This window comes from Phalaenopsis equestris, unplaced genomic scaffold (assembly GCF_001263595.1).
Source record: "Phalaenopsis equestris unplaced genomic scaffold, ASM126359v1 Scaffold000834, whole genome shotgun sequence".
In the NCBI taxonomy this organism is placed as follows: Eukaryota; Viridiplantae; Streptophyta; class Magnoliopsida; order Asparagales; family Orchidaceae; genus Phalaenopsis; species Phalaenopsis equestris.
Window position 1 is genome coordinate 654,341 of NW_018165274.1, and position 21,932 is coordinate 676,272.

General features: G+C 36.5%; 1 protein-coding gene across 1 annotated transcript in view; it reads left to right on the plus strand.

Moving 5' to 3' along the window:
- The window catches only part of LOC110031497 (DNA mismatch repair protein MLH3-like), a 117,857-nt gene that overhangs the window by 14,243 nt on the left and 81,682 nt on the right, over positions 1-21,932 (plus strand). The window contains exons 3-4 of the mRNA XM_020734720.1: positions 13,953-14,004; positions 14,123-14,170. Of these exons, the coding sequence (XP_020590379.1) occupies positions 13,953-14,004; positions 14,123-14,170 (100 nt within the window). The remainder of the gene's footprint in view (positions 1-13,952; positions 14,005-14,122; positions 14,171-21,932) is intronic.

Sequence of the window (21,932 nt, forward strand, 5' to 3'; positions counted from 1 at the left end):
GAGTCTTTGTTGGTTGGTGTGAGTGATGTGCTGTTGGTGGCATGTGGAGGCTTGTTGTGCTGGGCTTTGGTCTGTGGGTTGGTGGTGGATGTGAGTGTGTGTGCGTGTTAGTGGCTCTGAAGGCTGTGTTAGTGGCTGTGTATGATGAGCTTGTTGGTGGCTGTGGAGGTTGTGCTGGTGGCTGTGGGTATTGTGCTTGTTGGTGGCATGTGGAGGCTGTGTTGGTGGCTGTGGATGATGTGGTTGTTGGTGACTTTGGGTGTGCGTTGTGCTGGGCTTGGGTCTGTGGGTTGGTTCTAGATGTGAGTGTGTGTGTGTTGGTGGCATGTGGAGTCTGTGTTGGTGGCATGTGGAGTCTGTGTTGGTGGCATGTGGATGCTACGTTGTGGCTGTGGGTGATGTGCTTGTTAGTGGTTTTGGGCGTGTTTTGCGCTGGGCTTGGGTCTGTGGGTTGGTGGTGGATATGAGTGTGTGTGTTGGTGGTTGTAGAGGTTGTGTTCGTGGCTGTGGGTACCGTGCTTGTTGGTGGCATGTGGAGGCTGTGTTGGTGGGTGTGGGTGTGGGTGATGTGCTTGTTGGTGGCATGTGGAGGTTGTGTTGGTGGATGTGGGTGATGGTGCCTGTGGGTGGCTGTGGAGGCTATGTTGGTAGGTGTGGGTGTGAGTGATGTGCTTGTTGGTGGCATGTGGAGGCTTGTTGTGCTAGTCTAGATTCTGCGGGTTGGTGGTGGATGTGAGTGTGTGTGTGTTGGTGGCTGTGGAGGCTGTGTTGGTGGCTGTGAGTGATGAGCTTGTTGGTGGCTGTGGAGACTGTCTTGGTGATTATGGCTGTGTGTGTGGTGGGGGGTTGTGGTTATGGGTGTGTTTTGGGTGGGTGATGGTGGCTGTGGGTGTTGTGCTTTTGGCCAGTGGTATTGCCTCTTTTCTGGTTGACCTAAAATATTTTTGTTTTTCTTTCTTTAGTAGTATTGTAATGGTAAAAATCATAGAAGTCGCCTCATAGCAATGCTGGTAAGGAAGTCACAATAATATTTTGCAACCTCAGTCTTAAAGAGATTGAACTTGGAAATAGACCCATACCTACTTTAACAAAGAATGCGACAAAATATTACGAAGAAGTTAAATGAAATGACTAGAAGGGTCTAACAGAAGTTAAAATTTAAGAATAAGTGAGATCAATTAAAAAATGATTGTGAGTTATGGAAGGAATTAAAACGGGGATCCATAGACTTGAGTTAGGATCCAATTAAACGGACTGTTGATGCTTTAGAGGAGTCATGAACTGAAAAATTGGAGGTAATGACCAAACCCCTCAAGACTTTTTTTTTCCATTCTTTATCCCTCTAATTTATTTAATAAACTTTCCCGTACGTTGCAAGCAATACCAGCTACCAAGAAATTCAAATAAAGTGGCATTGAGCTGGACTTGGAGGATAAGTTGGACTGTATGTTCAATGGGGTTGTTGCGACGGACACACACACATTCACCCCAAATGAGCATGGTTTTGCAAGTATACCATAAGACTTGGAGATCGAGCAGGTAAGTGCGTGAGGTGAAGGATCCAACCTAAACTAGAAGGAGCTAGAGTCCACATACATGTCAAAGCGGCCAAGGGTGGGGAAAATGAAAAAAAAGAGCCGCTTTCATCATAAACACAATAAAAAAGCTGGTGGAAGCATGCACAATTCAGGCGGTACCACACATGACACCTCCATAGAAGAATTAATTCGAGTTCTGCAAACATATTCTGAAGTTTTGTTGGATAAGCGGTACCACATGACACCACCATAGAAGAATTTATTCGAGTTATGCAAACATATACCGAAGTTATGTCTGATAAGCCTTTCTATCTGAAATTCTTGAAGTTGCTGGAGGACCCAACTCGCAGACAGATATTCATGAAGATGCCCCCCGAATTTCGGGTTAATTATTTACGTTTTTTAATGGACAATTGATTTTGTGGAGTTATTGTTTAGTGGCTTTGTTTTTTTTTTCTGTTTGTTTCATGGTTTTTTTGATTTGGATGCTTTCCTTTCTAACACGAACAATCAATATGTTGCTGAGTAATTATTTCTGCTCATTATAATACGCCTGCAGTTTTTAGATGTTCTTGTTAACGTTGTTTGACTTGCACTTATTACCTGAACATAACACTTGTCTAGAATGGATTCACATCGACCGAGTCTTACAAGAAAAATTACAGTGGTTATAGTTTTGCTGTATGAATACTACAACACTTACGTCGATCAAAATCCTTGCATGACATCGAGTTATATTGGTGATAAATGGGTCGATGAGCTACCACAAGGACACCCCATAAGGTTCAATAATATGTTCTATATGAAAAATTCATTTTTTTGGATATGCTCTATGAACTACATAGTTATCATGGACTCCACGACTCTTCAAGAATGACAACAAGAGATGTGTTATTAATATCTCTCTATATTTTATCACAGAACGAATCAATGAGAGGAGCGATGGAGTGATTTCAATATTCATCGGAGACAATAATCAGGTATTTCTCAATGAGTTTGAAAGCTCTTGTCAGTTTATTGGCTAAGATAATAAAGCCAGGGGCTCTGACATTCGAGACAACTTCAACAAAAATTACAAATGAGCCGCGTTATATGCCATTCTTTAAGGTAATTTTTATTAACACATTACATTCAGACGTCTAAATGTGTTACGTGGCAAGCACAACTTTAACTGATCTAACAGAATTGGAGTGATTGACTGAACCCACGTAGATGCGCGGGTATCCAATCCCGAAAAAGTTGCATGCATTAGACGGTGTGGATCGTGCACACAAAATGTGATGACCTTATGTGACTTTAACATGTGCTTTATCTTTGTGATGACTGATTGGGCAGACAGCGCACATGATAGTCATATTTTTGCTTCTGCAACAAGAAACCGAAGAAACGACTTTCCTCACCCACCTCCAGCTTTGTTAAGCTATATGTCACATTCGTTTTTTTCAATATTCTATTACTATTTATGATTTTTGGGTCAGTTAAATATTACTTGGTTGATGCTGGATATCACTTATAGAGAGAGTATCTTAAGTCGTTTCCAAATACGAAATGTCACATTCCAAATTTCAAGAAATTTGACAGTGGTCCTCATGGCAGGAAGGAAATTTTTAAGAAAAGTCATCCTTCCGCGGTGTAATTGAGAGAACATTTGGAGTGTGGAAGAAGAAATGAGCTATATTGCGTGATATGCCGACTTACCCATTTTCAAAATAAATGCAGATTGTAGTGGCCACGATGATGCTCCACAACTACATTCAACGACATCATTTTAGGTCAGATGTAGGCTTCATTCTTGACTGACGATGATCACATGCATGTCCCACCAAAAGCATTTGAATTTCATGTAGGACAATCTATACCATAGTGAGAAGTGGAATCACTGAAAGCTTACACCTAAGATGGGGAAGGTGTTGCGGAAATGACTGAATTGAGAGAGCAGATAACGAACGCCATTGTTTGATGTTGACTGGACGTGTCTTGTTTATTTTATGTCATTTGTTATTTGAATATTTTTGGTTTTGCAATTTTCACGTGTTTGAAATTGTTTATTTTTCATTTGAGTTTTATTTGCTTTTTTTTTGTGGGCTTGTGAGGACCATGATGAAACTTTTGCATTTTGGGTTCGTTTGGACAGTCTGTTAGTCACTGTTTGTTAGTGCTATATGTGAAATCCTAATGAAAACAACCAAATTTTTCTATTCTTTTCGGTGCATTGGTTTATGAGGTTCTTCTGGATGACCTTTTTTGGTGATATACACATGCGACACACATGAAGTTGGTTTTACATTGGTTAAAGACAACTAAGAACTCATTTCTCTATATCGTCTACTGTTTTCTTGTAGTGACAGATTCGTTGGTGGATATATTAAGTTCTCTGAGACCTTACGCATGCAAAAAACTATAAATTATCAGTTTTTTTTAGCAATTTCAACTTTTGTTATGACTAATGGATTGTCTTTTTAATCATTCAGGAAAATTGAGCTCAAGGATTTTAGAGGTCTCTCGGCGAGTGCTCTGTTATTTCATACTACAGACTTCCCTACTGACGTCATGTTGGACACATAGCTACGGGAGAAAATTTTATAGGTGCCTGTTTTGGGCAGACGGTCCGAAGAAGTGTGACTTCTTCCTGTGGGTAGACAGTCCGACAGATTCCACTGTCGATAGTGATCGGGATCGGATGGTATCCATAGAGTACGACTCAGCTCGTGACATACGTCGTCTGAATTTTAAAATTAATATTACATATTTTTAATTGTAATTTTAAAACTTTTTTTTTAAGTACACTCGATATTCATTGTTATGTGAGGTACGCATCTTATTTTTTCTGCTGTTATGAAGTAGTTTTTTGCTTTTCAAGTATTAAATATACTGCTATAACAGTTTTGTTGCAAACAATATTACTATACTGGGGCAAAATAGTCATTTATCCAGAAACAACTGCAAATCAGTTGTTTTCCAACACCACAAACCAAACAACTAACCAACTTATCGGGATCAGCTGATGATCAACAGTTTATTTGGATCAGCTGCTTATCAACAGATTGTCAATAATTTGTAGTTGCCTCAAACAAACCCTAAGAGATGAAATAACTGATTTTAGAAATTTTGCTTTATGAAATGTCTGATGAATGTTGCTATAAGTATGATACTTTTACTAATGTCATGTGTATGGGTAGACTATTACATACAAAGATCTTTTCACGACACCTGATATTTATACGGGGAATATTAGGAATCGTTGGGATTAGACGACGACAGATCGTTATGAAACCGTGGGTATGGAATGGGTATGGGGAAGGCTATTGATAACTGTTATGTTGGGGGAAACCCAACATTTATTGATCATTTATATAGCCTTTGAGGTAGGATGACGACCAATTACGAAATAACATGGAAATAGTTGAACCCTATACATTAAACAAGTGACATTACTATGATATGACATCTCTGATTATACTTATTATTTCTTGCTTACAACTTAGATGTTACACTGTAGTCTTTTTATACTGCCTACTCTTTTTTCATTTTATTTATTATGCTAGTGTTGACCTCATTTTTGGATGAGGTATTTTTTGTCTCTCCTTAGAGCCTAGGGTCTAGCTTTAGACTTTCCCCGTTCGACTCTCTTAGAGGACTAGTACGAAACCCACACAATTTAAAAAATTCAAGCCACCTCGTCACTCCTTCGAGTTTCGCATGGGCGGTCCCAAATCTTCGACGTTCTGTTGAGTTGATTAGGGTCGACACATAAAACTCGAGTCGAGTTCCTACACTAATAGGAGCAGCCCCTAGGGATCCTTTGTGACCCGAACACTCGATAACGCCGCTATTTGCGTACGCATCGCATTCCACATGATTTTGGCTTAAATTGACTCGTCCGTCGGCAAACTCGTCCGGATGATCCCGGATGACGAAACGGATCGTGCCGACGCGTCCGGAACGTCGACTTTAGATAGAAATGACACCCATATTGCTGTGGTTCCACACTCGCGTGAATTGCACGGATATCGATACACCCTTTTTTTAGCGGTGCGCGGGCCCGAGCTCAACTTAGGTCCAACTCGGGTTTGATTCAGTGGGGCAGAAAAAAAATGCGTCGCTCACCTCCTCTCCTTCCTGCGCCGAAATCCCCGCTCGGATGCTCCTCTGCGATCCCCGCTCGCCTCTTCCTCTGACGACGAGATTCAGCCCTCCTTCCTCTGCCGCCGAACGGACGAAGCCGAGCTCTTCTTCCCCGTTGGCTCCCGCTTAGCTTTCCCATTCCTATTGCATTTCCGCTGCAAGCACGAAGCTCGCCCGCTCGCCTCTTCCCCACGCCGAAGCCGCTCGATCCCGTTTTCCTCCTCTGCCTTTCCCGAACGCTTGCTCCTTCGGTCTCCCTGCTCGCAGTCGGCTTGATTCGCCTCCCCCAAGCTCCTCTCTCTCGCTGACCTTCTCCCTCTCTCGAAATCTCTCTGCTCGATCCCTCTCAACAGGAAGAGACGAAGCATCCTTCACTGCGCCGAAGATTCTCGCCTGTCCCGCTAGTCTTCCCGAGCTCCTGCTCATCTTCTTACGCTCGCAAAACACCTGGGCGCTCGTCCCTCCTTCCTCCGCACCGAGCCCCTCACCTGCTCGTCTTTTTCTCGCTCGACTGGACAGTCCCGTTCGTCTCTCCCGCTCCTGTTGCACCTCTCCCTCACGACCAGAAGGCCGAGCGCTTTCCTCCGCTCGCTCGCTTTTCTTTAGCGACTCGATCGCATCCCCAGCCGCAGCTTTTGCTCGCTCGAAACCCTCATTCGTTCAGCTCGCCCGGTCGAGACTCTTCCCTGCTAGCCTCTCTGCATCCGAAATCCTGCTAACTGCAAGCTTCCTCTCATTCGCAAAGGTAGGCTTCTTCCCCCTTCCTCCTTCGGCACGAGCAGCTTTTCTGAATCTTCCTCTTCTTGGAGTTCAAGGTATGCAATTAAACTTTTCTGCTTACCAAGTTACAGAAACCTGTCTTTATTCCAATTCTGACGCATGTGCTTTGCTTCCGCCATATATTTTCTATGATATTTTATTATCGTAATTGACTGGTTGTAAATTACAAATCTCAGTTTAAACAACATGAAGTAGGACATACATGCTAACACCCAAACTTTAATTTTTTTTTTTTACACACACGTCCCACACTTGGAACTCGAATACGTGCATCTGTGACAAATGAATTCTTTCGCTGCATACTACACATTGTTTGGGGATGTTTTAATCGCTATTTTGGTGGAATTAAACCCCTCATTTGGGGACTGTTTTAAGCGCTGTTTTGGTGAAACTAAACCCATCATTTGGGGACTGTTTTAATCACTGTTCTGGAGGAATTAAACTCATCATTTGGAGGATGTTTAATCGCTGTTTAGGTGGAATTAAACCCCTCATTTGGGACTGTTTTAGTCGTTGTTTGGTGGAACTAAACCAATCATTTGGAAACTGTTTTAATCATTGTTTTGGAGGATTTTGCGTTCCATTTAAATGCTGTTTGAAGTTGCCAATCACTGTACAGTGCTGTAGGAGTGCTGCGATGTGCTGAAATTAATTATTTGGAGTGCTGCGATGTGCTGAAATTAATGATTTGGAGTGCTAGTTGCTTCCCAGTGTCGTAGGAAACCTTCTAGTTGCTGCCCCGTGGCGGAGGAAGCTGTAAGATCATTGTCGAACGCTTCTAATTGCTGCCCCGAGCTGTAAGAGCTGTAGGACCATTGTCCAATACTTCTATTTGCTGCCCAGTGTCATAGAAAGCCATTTAGTTGTTGCCCACCACGATTTCTTCATAAGAAGCCACCTAGGAGCTGTCCACCCCGATTTGGGTTCGTAGGAAGTCACTTAGTAGCTGTCTACCACGATTTGGGTTCATAGGAAGGTTATAGAGTGCTGCCAATGCTTCTAATCGTTGTCAGATGTCGTAGGAAGCCACCTAGGAGCTGTCCACCACAGTTTGGGTTCGTAGGAAGCCACCTAGTAGCTGTCCACCACCGTTTGAGTTCGTAGAAAGCCACCTAGTAGCTGTCCATCACCGTTTGAGTTCGTAGGAAGCCACCTAGGAGTTGTCCACCCAGATTTGGGTTCGTAGGAAGTCACCTAGTAGCTGTCCATCTAGCTGTTGTCCACCTCTGTTTGGGTTCGTAGGAAACCTCATAGGTGTTGCCCATTGCTGTTTGGGTTCATAGGAACTCATACAGGCGTCATTCGAAACTCCTAGCTGCTGTCCGGAGTCGTAGGATCACCGTACACATTCGCCAGTTGCTTACCGGAGCCGTAGGAGGTCGTAGGATCACCGTACTAGCTCGCTAGTTGCAGTAAAAGTTGTAGGAGGCCGTAGGATCACCTCTTTTGAGTTCCTTGTTATTGCTTCCTTGTTAGGAGTTCCTAGCTGTTGCTACAACTTGTTCTACTGTTTACTGTTTTCTTCTTTTCTCTGCAATTTATTTAAATTCCCTGCAAATTATATTGTGCTTTGTGAGTTGAACATGCAATAGGGTAACAACAGTAGATACGCCACGTACACAGGTACATTTTATTTGTTGTTTTTTTATTGCAATTACTCTTGCTCTAACACATTATGCAGGTCCTGAATACAATCTCACTTTCAAAACAAAACCTTTCTTTTTAAATTAAACAACATTTTCAAAAAAAAAAAAAAACATAAGACGTTCTTTCGAACTTACGGGAGTCCCTCGGAGGAGGTAACAGGGAACCGTGGGATCCTAACCGGTGTCGCTCTAATCAACTTGAACCCCCCATTGACAACCAAATTGAGACATTGAAACCCACCTGGTAAAACTGTTTGAGTTTTAGACTTTAGGACTATTACTGCGACGAGAAGCTCGGAGCAACTTCGTGGGCTGCACGACAAGGAGTTTGGAGCAAACTACAGGTGGAGGTGGTCGCCATTCTACAACAGCAGAACGAGTCTGCATCAACTGAGCTTTCCTAATTTAAACAACCCATAAGGCTTTGAGGTAGCTCGCCTAGCGCGACGTAAATCCTCACTCTCTTTTTAGGCCTCTGTACAGTCATGTTGTGCAGCGTAAGTCCTAACTCGACTTAGGTTCCGAGGTTGTCGTACGGTACGACGTAAACCCTCATATCTCTGTGGGCTATTTGCATAATCAGACATTATGCAAGTTTAAGTCCCAAATAATAAAACTGGTAGGATCAAACACTTAATTAATGTCGTCTCCAAAAATTTAGCCACACCGTAGGATAGTCTGAGATGTCATTGATGTTTCTCCTCAGGATCTATAACATCCCCTACCTGTTCCTTCGTTTGGACTCCTGAAATAACTGTTCCTATTTGAGCCACTCTCACTTGCTTTTCCACGTCCTACCTTGAAAACCTGAACTTTGAATTCTTAAAGACTAGAACCACTGATCATTATCGAGAGTTTTCTCAAGTGATTCCCGTTATTTGGGATGTAATTAACTATAGGGGCTTGCCTCTATAGGGAACTTGGAACCCATGTAAAATAAACCCCATTTTATCTTTGTATTAAATAGGGGAATTTGTCGGTCATATATAAAAGATTCGCAAACTAAATGGATGTCACAAATTTCTTAGTTTGCAGGATTGAGCCTATTATCGGGGTCTACACTTTTCTCTTGGAAGGTGTAATATTCAGGGTGTCAGACACGATTATGCAAATTATTGGACGAATGAGATCCATTTGGCCTCATTTTTCAAAAAATTAAAACATACTACTGTCAAAACCTAAATTATATACCTCTTATACTTAAATTAAATTTCAAAAATTATTTTCATATTCATATTTTCAAATCTATCGAAAAAGTTGACCGACAGCTAACATGTTGTGATTATGTGTAGACATGTATAGTTTTCATACGAGTATGTACATTATTTCTTTTTCATGTGTAAAATTTTATAGTAGCTCCGATTGTTTTTCTGAGCTTGTTGTTTGCTCATTCTTCGTAGTTGCCTTTTAAGTAGGGGCAAACACCGAGGCGAGCAGCCAAGTGTGTCTTTGTATAACATTTGCACGATAGTTTTGAGAGCTCATGCATAACTTTTGGGTACGTATTTTTTATGGTTTTGGATTTAACAGCTCTTTATAAGTTTCATGTTTTAGGTGATTTAATTTCCTTGCTTCCTAATATGTATATGAGATGCAATGTATCACGTATTTTATGACGATCTAATTAGACTAATTCATCACCCACTGAGTTTTGATTATAAAAGTCAGGACGTGTGTTGACGAGAGTTGGTTTGATCATATTGCCAGTATTTGTCGCACCACTATTGACTCTATTTGGTGGGTTAGTTGGCGTGTGACAATTTTTCTTCCAACCTATCTCCTATAAAAACCTATAATCAAATGTTTAAGGGATTATTGTTATTTATAATCTTAATATTCTAAAGCTAGTTGTCTTTATTTTACCTTTAATTTATTATATTAATCATTGATTTATTTTAAATCATATAATCTTGTTCTTCAAATCATCTTATTATTAGTTACTATTAATTTTATACTACCATTCTTATTAATATTTAGAATTCTATCTTTTTAATTTTTTTAACAATTTTCTTAATATTATGAAAATCAACCTTAATTAAGTTTAATTATTAAGTCATTAACATTTCAATTTTCTTTATAAATTTAACTTTAATGAATTTCATTATTATGATATATAATTGTTCTAACGTCACAGTTGAAGGCTTTTTGCCACTAAACACCTTAAACCCTCATGAAAAACTATACAGGAAGCACCATGATTAGCTTCTTCACACTTTGAAATCTAGGTCGAGCTTAAAAGTCTTTCTCATTCCCTTTAAAGATCGTTTGATGATCTTCTCCTTCGCACTTTGCTGCTTGAGACCGAAATATGCTCGACACACAAACCCGATTGATGTTTAAGGCATAATCTCACACCTTGCAGCTATTTCTCCCTTCTTCGCTTGGCCACACAAGTACAACGCCCTAGGTCTTGCACACCATCAATTCTTGAGTGCTTTCCCTGCTCGAAAACTCCTTTATGCAATCAAAGTCTTATCAAGCACTTATTCTTCAATTCAGTGCACCAAGAATTGTCTGTCATATTCCTCCATCCCATGCTGAGCCAACTTCAAGCCTGCAGTCAGCTACTCCTGTGTGGGAACTTTAATTTCCTGCTCGATGAAAGCCTCCTGTCTTCTTTGTCTTCTTTGAACGCCTCTCTTCCTCTCACAAAAAGAAGTCTCTTGGGGCTTCGCAAGCGCGTTTGAGGCCCTCGAATACCCTCGCATTCATGGCTAGAGTCAGCACCGCTTCTTCCTTAGTTTCTTTTTTCCTAGGCGAGTCTTTCTCTTCCTTCTCTCTATCTCACTTGATTTTTGATATTTGCTTCGGTCCTTCAGTTTTTTTTTCCAATCTCTTTCAATCTCCTCTTAAAATGTCACAAATGCCCTCTCATACTCGATATGACTCTCTATTCTGCTCAATACGACTCTTTGCTCAATACGACTCTTGGCGTTAATGCCAAGCGTCACAGGAGAAGACAATAATTTTTTTTTATCGATTTTAGTTATTGCCGAGGTTTTCTCTATAGACTTTATTTATAACCGAGGTAGATGTTCCTCAATGTTTAAAGATTTGGATAAAAAGCTGTACATGATGTTTGGGAGTGTTGTAGCTTAATTCATCCCTAATATTTTATACAAGACTTTTAATAAAATTAATAATGATCAAATATATCTAGAGGCAAATAATGCGCAAGTATAAGTTTTATAAGCCTTGCATGGTATTCAAAAACACCACGACTTTGCTTATAATTTTTAAATTGAGTATGTACTTTATTCTTATGGTCGCTATATAAAAGAATTGCATTTTATGTTGTGCTTCATATCAATATATAATGATTTTGCTTTACTTGCAACACTACTGCAAAAAGCTTGAGTGCATCCCATTAATTTCTTCTCTGCAGCTTAATCAAACATATTGTAGCTTCTAAAGAAAACTTTCAAGTCATCAGTTTACTTTGAAATTTCAAATATTATATGTCCCGTTGAGAGGAGTATAGTTTCGAATCTCGTGATATTATTGCATTATTTATTATTTTTTTAATTGACTCAAAGACCAAATCTGTTGTGAATGGATGCACGACAGCAAGCACAAAATGATTAAGGTTGTAGTTTGCTAATTATTTAGGCAAATTTAGTCTCTTTTGATGCAAATAAAAAACAAATAAAATTCTTTATGATAATTTAAATAATACTTAATATGAAATTAAACAAGAAATTTGAGAACAAACTAAAACCACATAATGATTTGATTCCCACCGCCCAAAAAAAAAAAATTGTAGGTAGTAGTCAAGTCGTGTAAAAAATTTGTTGTGCGAATAAGGAGATAGTCACATGAGGCAGCAATTGAAGATACTTTAAACTCGTGTAATGATCCACTATTCAACATTATAGGCTGTATTATTAGCTAGTAAAGAAGGGAACACCGAACCTAACTAATGTAGGAATGGGGATTGAATAGAACATGGATATGAAAAGGACCTCCAAACAATGAATTGGCCAAAACAAAAGTTTGGGAATTGTGAACCTGGGATTTCTAGTAAGACTGAATTGAAATAATACACCAAGCCGTGGAGCTAATTAAAGCATTAAAGAAAATATCTTGTTCTCATAGGCACCATCATCATATGTGTATTTACAGAAAAATAAACTAAAGTTCTATTTGGGGCAGCTGCAACTTATCCTGATAAGCTGCAGGATAAGTTGCTGATCAACAACTCATCCATATAAGCTGGGTGGATGTTTGTGATAGTTGTTTGGAAACAATCAATTTACAGTTTTTTGTGGATAAATGACCATTCTGCCACTGTTAAGTAATACTGTTTGTAATAGAATTGTCTCGACAATATATTCGATACTGCAGAAGCAGAAAAGTAAATTTTATTTTTCTAAGAGTGTATCTATATATTGAATCTTTTCATTTTTTATAAAAGATCAGAATACTGTCATCATGATTAATTATCTAGACACAATTTTTCATTATAATATATAAGATTGGAGATCAAAGATACTTTTTGATGCGACATTGGTCATTGGAAACTAATGGTTGTGTAGCCATTGTGCAGATGTTATGAAGAAGATTTGGTGCAACTTTAAGCCAAAAAATACTTTTTGGATGCATACAAATAATTAGTAATTATAAATCTGATCAATACAAAATTCATCTGAATATGGACTTATAAATACCCCCTCTCCTTCACTTGCAAAAGCTAATGGATCCATGAGCTCAATGCTATTATAATAAATCATTTGGTAAAAACTTTTTGAAAGAAAATTAAATATTTAAAATCAGGTGTTCCAAGGATTTAATGAATATTATGTTGAAGATCATATCCTCATAATCTCTGGAAGTTTTTGTAAGTGATTTTCATTGTTTACTTTCAACCTTGTCACAAAGCAAAGCCCTTGAGGTTGGTGTGATCTTGCTTAGCCTTCTTCTGGAATTTCTTAAACCATTGGTCAAGTATATTCATAGGCACCACGAGCAAAGAACCATCCACGCCTCAGAACGACTGCATAAAACTGAATAGATTCTCACGAACCTGCAATGCAAGCCACCCAATCCTCTTCTTCGCGCCGACGTCTACCATCAGAGGCAACGCCACAAGGTTTTGAACAGATACTCGAATCTTGGCCTCTGCGCCGTCGACCTGGATGTCTCCCGTGTAGCGTCGGTCATGCCAGTAGGGTAGGGCCAAGGGAGGGAGAGGGCAGCTGAGGGGCAGGTGTTGTGGATGGCCCCGCAGAATAGGAGAGGTTGGCCGGGGGAGTTTCGGCGGTCTCTGTAAGCCGTGATCCCTTCGTTGCCATCTCATCTCTGTATCGTGAAGGTTTGTTCATGAAGTCGATGATTTTGGTCGCGAGAGAGATGGGATCGCGAGAGACAGATGAGACGCGAGAGACGAGACAAGAGAGAGCGAGGTAAAAGTTCTAACGAACTTGGGCCGCGGGTCGATCCCTCGACCGCTTTTATTAAACAATCAAATTCGATGTTTTCTAAAACGCACTCCGAATGCATTTACCAAACGGGGCGACGGCGGAAAACGCCACCCGCACTTATAAGCTGCCCCAAACGGGGCCTGAAAAAGTAATAAATTAAGAAATAAATTAACAATATTAATTTTAAAATAACAATGCAATTGCCTTGGTGGAGACATCTTGTGTTTTAAAGTAGTGTAAAATTTTATATTTGTATAAATTTTTCTAATCCTGCTTGGATTGGGTGTTCTTTGTACTGGATCTGGTGTTGTTATCCGTAATCCTCGACTATATCTGGTGTTGTTGTTCTTGATCTTTGACTTACCGGTAAAATAATAATTTTGTTTAGTTTCTATTTGTGTTAATTTTGAAATGCACTAATGTTTAATTTGTTACTTTCTCAGGTAGTTGTCTCTTTAAGTGTTAGATCATTTTACGTTAAAGTAGATGATGATGGTAAGAAATGGCTTCAATTCTTTAATACCATTTTATTTATGATTAAATATATTTGTACTTGTTAACATTTGCTGATTGCTTGCTTTATTTCATAGTATAAAATGCTTTTGTCTTTTAGGATGTGGGATTTCTCGTGATGGATTGGTTATTTTGGGGGAGAATAATGGTAATTATTTTATCTCATCCTTTTTATTTTCCATCTTAGTAATTGAATGCGACTTATAGAATTTTCCTCAGTTTTGCTTTCAGTATTTTCATTAACATGCCGGATTGCATTTTGCCTTAAGTTTATTACAATTGCTGTTTAGTTTTATCACGGTATCCATGTAGTCCTTTACGCCCCTTATCATAAAACTTTGAAATGATTTCATTGATCCCAAATCTTTAACAGAATATTAGGCTGCTCACTATCATATAGAGAGAGGGAGTGAGTTGATTTTTGACTACTGATTAGTTTCAGTGTCCATGCAAAAATCCTTTTAATTTCTCCAGATAATGGGGCCTTATGTTATGTTCAACTGTAAGCTGCCCAATTTGATGATAGGCAATCTTCTTGTTCTCCATTTTGCACTGGTAGAACAGGATAAAACAATATACAGCAATGGGCTTAAAGGGTTTGAGTTTTTGGATAAATTACATCCAGCTTCCTCAAGATTCAACCATAACAATTAACTGCACTATTTTCCTTTAGTGCTTAAAAACATATGGGTCCTTCTATGTAATGATTTTATGCGAGAGAGATGTAATTGTCAAATTTTAGTGTTGGTGGATTTAATCATTGCTATACAAGGTGAGGGACTTGAATTTAATTTACCTTGTTTTTTTCTTTTGTCTTTCAAAGATTTGTTTTTGAGAATAATGGCCATACAAAGAAACCAACATGCCATTTTTTATTTTGTTTCCTCTACAAGCAATAAATAAATGTCTTTTCGTTTCATTTTATGAATTGAAGGACCAATTCCCTTGAGAGGGAGTTTGAGAGATTGTGACACAACCAGTCCCAACCCAAAAACTTGAAATACTAAGGCAGGAACATAGTGTTGCTTAAGGAAAAACTATCTAAACATTTTTCTTTCCATGAATCAAAACATCTTAAACATAAAATAATCATTCTATTTCATAAAAAAATTTTCAAACAGGTTGTTTAGATTTAATCTCTTACAATTGAAAGAGAAGTAAAACTAAAATGTTATATTAATCTTTTTGAGTTCCCCGGCGTTTGTACATTTATTTTCTAGGGTCCATTTATTTTATAGTTGATTTTTTGAAAAGTATTAGCTGCTGAATGTAACAGTTAATTTACTTAGTAAGTAAAATATCTCTAAATTATAATAATTCATATTTTAAAAATATTTTTTAAAAAAGTAGTGAACAGTAAAAATAAGAGACAGTAAAGAAATTTATTTTCTGGTTATTTTTATTTATTTCAGTTATAATATCTATCAATGAGAGTCATCGTCTAAACGTATACTAGAAGTATACGTTTAACATTTTTCAAAATCCTTTTTTGAACAATCCTAACTTGAAGATTTATTGTTTCTCCTTTATGTAGCGACATAAGTATGCACTTTCTTGTTTGGGTTTGAGATGCAAAACATGGTTGCATCTGATTTTCATCTTTGTTGTTATGAGGTTGTTATGAGCAAAATGCACATACATTTGATAATTAATATGAGCAGACATTGTATCTAGGAGCAAAACATAAACGTTGACCTATGCATGTATGGTAAGGTGAAACAACCTGATCAAATATGATAACGATGAAGGACAAACACATTATATGACTTCATTATAAGTAATATTATTAGAATATTAGAATACTAATATGCATAATTTTGTATTAATTTCTTTAATTTGCTTTTATTTACTTTTCTTTTTTCCTTTATTTCTTTTTAAAAGTGTTTTCTACCTTCCTAGCTCGGCCTCTAGTGAGGGGAAGTTAGAGTTCTTGGACACTGTTTCTTACTCCACTCTTGTGGATGATCCTTCCACTCCGCCTAACATTGACGAACCCTTTGTTTCTTTGGTTTCACCCACTTCTCCTACCACCAAAGAGTTCTCTACCCCTTTGAATCCACCAGTACATCCTCCCATTCTCAGTGTTTACACTCAACGCACTTGTCCCGATGCACCTAATCTGGAGCTTGCTTATATAAAGATCACTAAAAACAAAATTTTATCACTACAAATTATTCACTTAAGACTCTTTACAGACCACCTTATATTTTCCTCAATTCTTCAAGCTTTTATGTCTAAAGTAATTTTTTATAATAATACTTCTTATTGTTTATCTTTTCTTGCACATTACCATTTCACCACCAATTATTTTATTCATAAGAGTTTTTTTTCTTTGCTGAGCACTTTTTTTATAACTTGCCTAATATTATTCGTTATTTTATGCCACAATATTAATTTCTTCGTGAAAATCTCAAACCCTAAGTTCTTGAGTATAAAAATAATTTTATTTATTTTTCTAATTCTATAATAACATTTTATTATATTTTTCATCTTCCAACTCTTCATTTTAAAGTCTAAAACTAATAATCAATGTTGGGTATTTAAACTTTAACTTATAATGACCTTACAATCTTTATAATCTTGACAATATATATTTCACATAAGAAGATAATCAATTTGTATTTTATATATATTCTATTAGATCCATTCTTATAAGTGATAATATGCTCTTCTCTTTTCTCAAATAAAATATTAGTAATAACAAAATCATAAGTTTAATAAAATCTAATATAGCTTTACTATCATCTTAAGAGACTCCAAAACCACAATCACCATGAATACTTTTAAAATTTTTTCCCACTCTATCAACACGTCCATTTAAATCTCATCCAATAAAAAAATTTCCTTCAAAAATGTATTCTTTGTATTAATTTTGTAAGTCATTTCAAAAATTTTCTTTTGAACATATATTTAAGGCCTACTTGGGGAGCAAAAATATTTTCGTGTTAGTGTCAATTTTTAGAGTTATAATTCTATCTCCAATTCTTTTACTTTTTATAATATTTATCATTCAAACTCTTATCTATAATTATATATATACCATTTTTACTACGACTTCTACGTGAATATCAAAATTTAAAATATAAGTTATAAGTCTCCTTTTAGTTTCTTGAATGCATAAGACATTTATGTTCCAATGAAACATAATATCTAATAATTTAATTAATTTATCTACGAGAGTACCTATATTTTCTTCTTTTATTTAACATTTTGAAAAACATGAAACTTATATTTTTAAAAGGATTTGCTAAAAGTAGTAAAAATAGTTACAATTGTTTTCAGTAAAAATATTTGTAATTATTTCATAAATGAAAAAATAAAATTGTAAAAAAAAAATATTTTTACCCTTCCGTTCAATGCATCGGTTGTTCTTTCCTCAATCAAGCTAGTCCTCTGGTGCTCCCATAATAACACATTAGACTTTATTAGCATTTATATGTTGTCCTTCTTTCACATAAATTCTTACCTAAATATTTATCTAATTAAGTTAATATTTATTTCTCTATTTGAAAATGTGTATTCTCTTATTTAAAATTTTAAATCCTTTGCAACTCGCTTAAATTTAATATATGTACATTTGTAGCGATATATCAAATGTGAAACATTTACACCTGGGATTTCCTACATCTTCAAATTAATGATTTTTATTTGCTGAGTTTGCCTTTATTTGCAATTAAACTAAGAAATTTTGGTAAGGCACTTTTTTAAAATCTTTCCTTTTGATATGCATGAAATTATAGACCACAATGATACGTTTTAACCTAGGGTTAACACCATCTAACCCGATCTTATGCTATATTTCAAAATAAATAAATTGGCTATTAAGATTTGATTACATTTGAATTTTGCAATTTTTGATTTTTGATTTTAACGTCCAATTTAAAATCCCTAATAATAATTTTAATAAAATTTAAGTTAGGTTTTCTCAAATTTCTCAAGTATTTGTAAAACTCATAAAATATAAAAGCTTGAAACTTCAGTTTTCAAATTCTTGCTACGCAAAACCCCCACTTTTCTTCACTGCCAAGACATTTTTTTCTCTCAAAATTCACAGTAGCTTGCTTGAGCTTCTTTCTAAAACAAAAGGTCTGCTTGATTGGAGAAGAATGCTGACTTCGCTCCCCCTTCCTCTTCGAATTAGGTAATTCACACAAGGAAAATGGTTTTGCAAGCAGCTCCTCGGCTTTGAAACTCATATAAGCTCGGTAAAGCATATCCTACATGCAGGAAAGACTCCTGCGGCCACTCGAGTTTATCTCAACTGCGGAAAGCTTGAGACCACTTTGGGAAATTGTCGTGTTGTCTCTCTTTTTTACTCATGCCTTTGGTATCCCCTGTCCTCCCTCCCATGAAAAGGGCACTCCTCTCTCCACCTTCTTTAGGTTGTGACTCCTTCATTCACTCGCAACCACTCAAAGAAGGTTCACTCAAGCCACCTGCTGGAAATGTCGCTTCTCCTACTTCCTCTTACTTCCTCCTCTCTGTCTCTCTCTCTCTTTTTCTTTTGTTCTCTTGCTCGCTGCCTTACCTTCTTTGTTGGTATGGGACAAAAGGAATGAAGGCATCATGCCCTCTGTTATTTACAATTAATCAGGTAAATTTATCTTTTATATATATAATTAACTTAATTTAAAATTAATAGTTAATTATTACATGTTGCTCTATAACAGAGCTGGGAACTTGTTAACCCATTAGACCAAATTTCTTATTTTGCAATTTAAATGGAGAATTGATGGTAATTGTGGTTGTTGATCTTTGGGTAGTTTGGCTATAATTTTTCTAAGTTTATATTTCACTACCTCTCATAAATTTATTGTTAGATTTTTATATAACCATCTTAAATGTCACACCCCACGACAAACCCTCCACTATTCAATGCAGAACTTAACTGTGGTGCGTACAATTTAAAGAATTGACCAACAATTATTCTGATATCCTAGTTACTAGAATAGAACTTTTATATTTTTGAAATAACACATTACTAACATTCACATATATCCAATAAAATCAATCATTCAAATTAAATGGAAGCAATCCAAAATATATCATTTAATTATATCCGCAAAGTATCTAAATTATATTGAAAGTCTTAATAAAAGGCATTAATTTCATCCGATGCCCAACCCAAAATTTTTTTATCTTATAATTGTTTTATAATAATTTATGATTAGAAAATCATACTTATTCTACTCAGCCTTAACTATTTTTTTATGTAAAAATATGTATGCCAATCTCGTAAGCTACGACCTCAATAAGATAAATAAATCTAATATATAACTCAAATACTAAAGAACAATAAACAAAATATATGCTAATCATGGACGGGTATAGTTATAAATTGAGTATAAGTGATGAGTACATTACTATAACATTAAAATATAAAGAATTACTTACAAAAACAGATAGCAATATAATTGCGCATGTAACTTTTCTTGGTACATTATATCAATCAATGGTTTAATTACTTGCATATTGATTTAAATTCATTAAATCCTTCTTTTGCTTATTTATTATCTGCTGTTTTGTATTTCACTCTAGCTTTAGGATGTATTAGGTACGATTTTCTAGGTTTAGTGGTCATCATAATATCGTTAGTCTTAAACCTACACACAACATATGGTATAAATTTAATATGAAAGCTACAAATTTAATAAAGCATAGGTGAAACTGTGCGTTATGATTATCAAGCTACATTAATGACCCTTTTGCCTCTATAGGGGATTATTTTACACCACTGCGGACCATTTTGCCTCACCTTCGTAGATATCATAACTATATCATTACTAGCTTATCCTCCAATGACATGACATTTCTTAAGCTGAATATATCTTTATCATTTAACATTTAACTAAACTTGTGAATCATTTTAAAATATGCTGAATAAAAATATATACCAATATACAGTTTTCATGTACCGGATTTTTTTATTTAAAGTTGCCTCTCTAATTTGTACGATTATAATACATTTAATTGAAATTTATATCGTCAAAATATTCGTTATTTATAGATGTTTTGTAATTTTTATCCATACTTTCTACAATATGAGAAATTTTTACTGCAATACACCAACTAGTCCAATTTACATATAATAACACATCGAAAAAACTTTGATTTAGGTATTATAATTTGTACATCTTATACACAACAATTTATCGCTTTGAATTGGACAGCCCTAAATTTTTTCCTTTTGCAAAGATTTGTCTTCTTGTAAATATTGAAGCCTGTCTCATCTTTTTGAAATTAATTTCTCAGATATCAAAATTCAAATTTATATCAAAATTTAAAATTTTCCTTTTGTTCTGCTATTCTTCTTCTTCCCTGATTTTTCCTCTAGACAGCCCTTTGTTTCCGCCTCCTGGCTGCTCATGGGTTGGGAATTACAGAATAGTTAAGTGCTTAATATTTTGCACCTAGTATATTAATCTAATTATTTAGCATTATTCCTAAATTTTTCTCGATTCATCTCTGTCGTTGCTTACCAAATCCACCATTGCGTTTTAGGATAAGAAGAGAAAATCCAATATCCCGCTTACAGCTACAACAAAAAGAACAATATTATTAATTAAAAATTTTTAAAAAATTTAATCAAAATGGAAATTAATTTCATAAACTTTTTTTTTTTAAGAATTTGCTTATATAGCTATAAAATTGATCGTTTTGATGAATAGAATGCAGTCGAATTATTTTTGATGGTTTTGAATGGTTAAACTTTGGGTTTATTTTTTTGGATATTTTTGCACTTGTACATTATCAAAAATTGGGTATTATAATTTTTCGTTTATTCAAATTTCTCATCCAAAATTCCTCTTCTTCATAATCTATCAAGCTGGGATGAAATTTTCGCCTTATTTCTTTTTTTTTTTCAAGATAACTTCTTCTAGTGATTCATATTTTTATTTCACTTTTATAAAAGGAATCAATCTATTTCTCAACTTCTTAACGTTAAAATATATTATTATTCATTCAAGCTCTTTCATATAAGTCAGACCTTTTTGCCCTTCATTTTTATTATGTGATATTTTTTGATCTGTATTGGTAACCTAGTTCTTGAACTCTGAATCATGAAACATATTGTGTACATTTGTATTTTTATGAGCAATGCTAATCAGTGGGAAATCTTTTCAAATCTATCAATAATTTGGAACAATCTAATGTTTCTGATACCAGGGTTAACTCAAACCATAATAGAAAAATCAAATAATATTTCTAAAAATAGATAGACAGTTAAAACCAAACACCTTTGAGAGGAAAACTTATAAAAATCACGAGACGACGATACACTGAAACGGGAAATAAAAATAAGTGACAATATGAACTCAAATTAGGGTGAATCTCAGGGTGGTGGGGGTGATTTGCGAGGGGTTAGAAGGTGGCGTGATGGTGGATGAACTGGTCAACCAAAGGAAAACAAAAAAGTCATAACGATTTCCAGGGTTTCAGATAGCAAGCAGTCAACAGATAATGACGTGGAACATTTGTTCTGGATGCTGGCAGCAAGTGGGAAGGAGGTAGGGTGCACATTTTGGAGACGTCAGCGCGTGGGAAGGTAAGGAACAATGATCGAGAAGGCTGGTAAAGGTAGGGACAGTGGTAAGGTTGCGGAGGGGGCGGCCCTGGTGGTTGGAATAGCAGAAAAAAAGATAGGAACGGCTGGGCCGGCGGGGGGGGGGAGTGTGGGGCAATAAGAGAAAATGATGGTGGCAGCGGCGGGGAATGCGTGGGATTGAGAGACATGAGAGGGAAGGCTATCCCGTGGTGAGGGGAATGGCTGGATAGAGAAGACGAGCGACTGAAATGAACAGTTATATGGTGGGAGGTGGCTAGAAGGAACGCACTAGGTGGAGGAGGTTGTGGCTGGTGGCTGGAGTTGCAGGAAGACAAGCAAATGTCGTCTGATGATTCTGACAGAG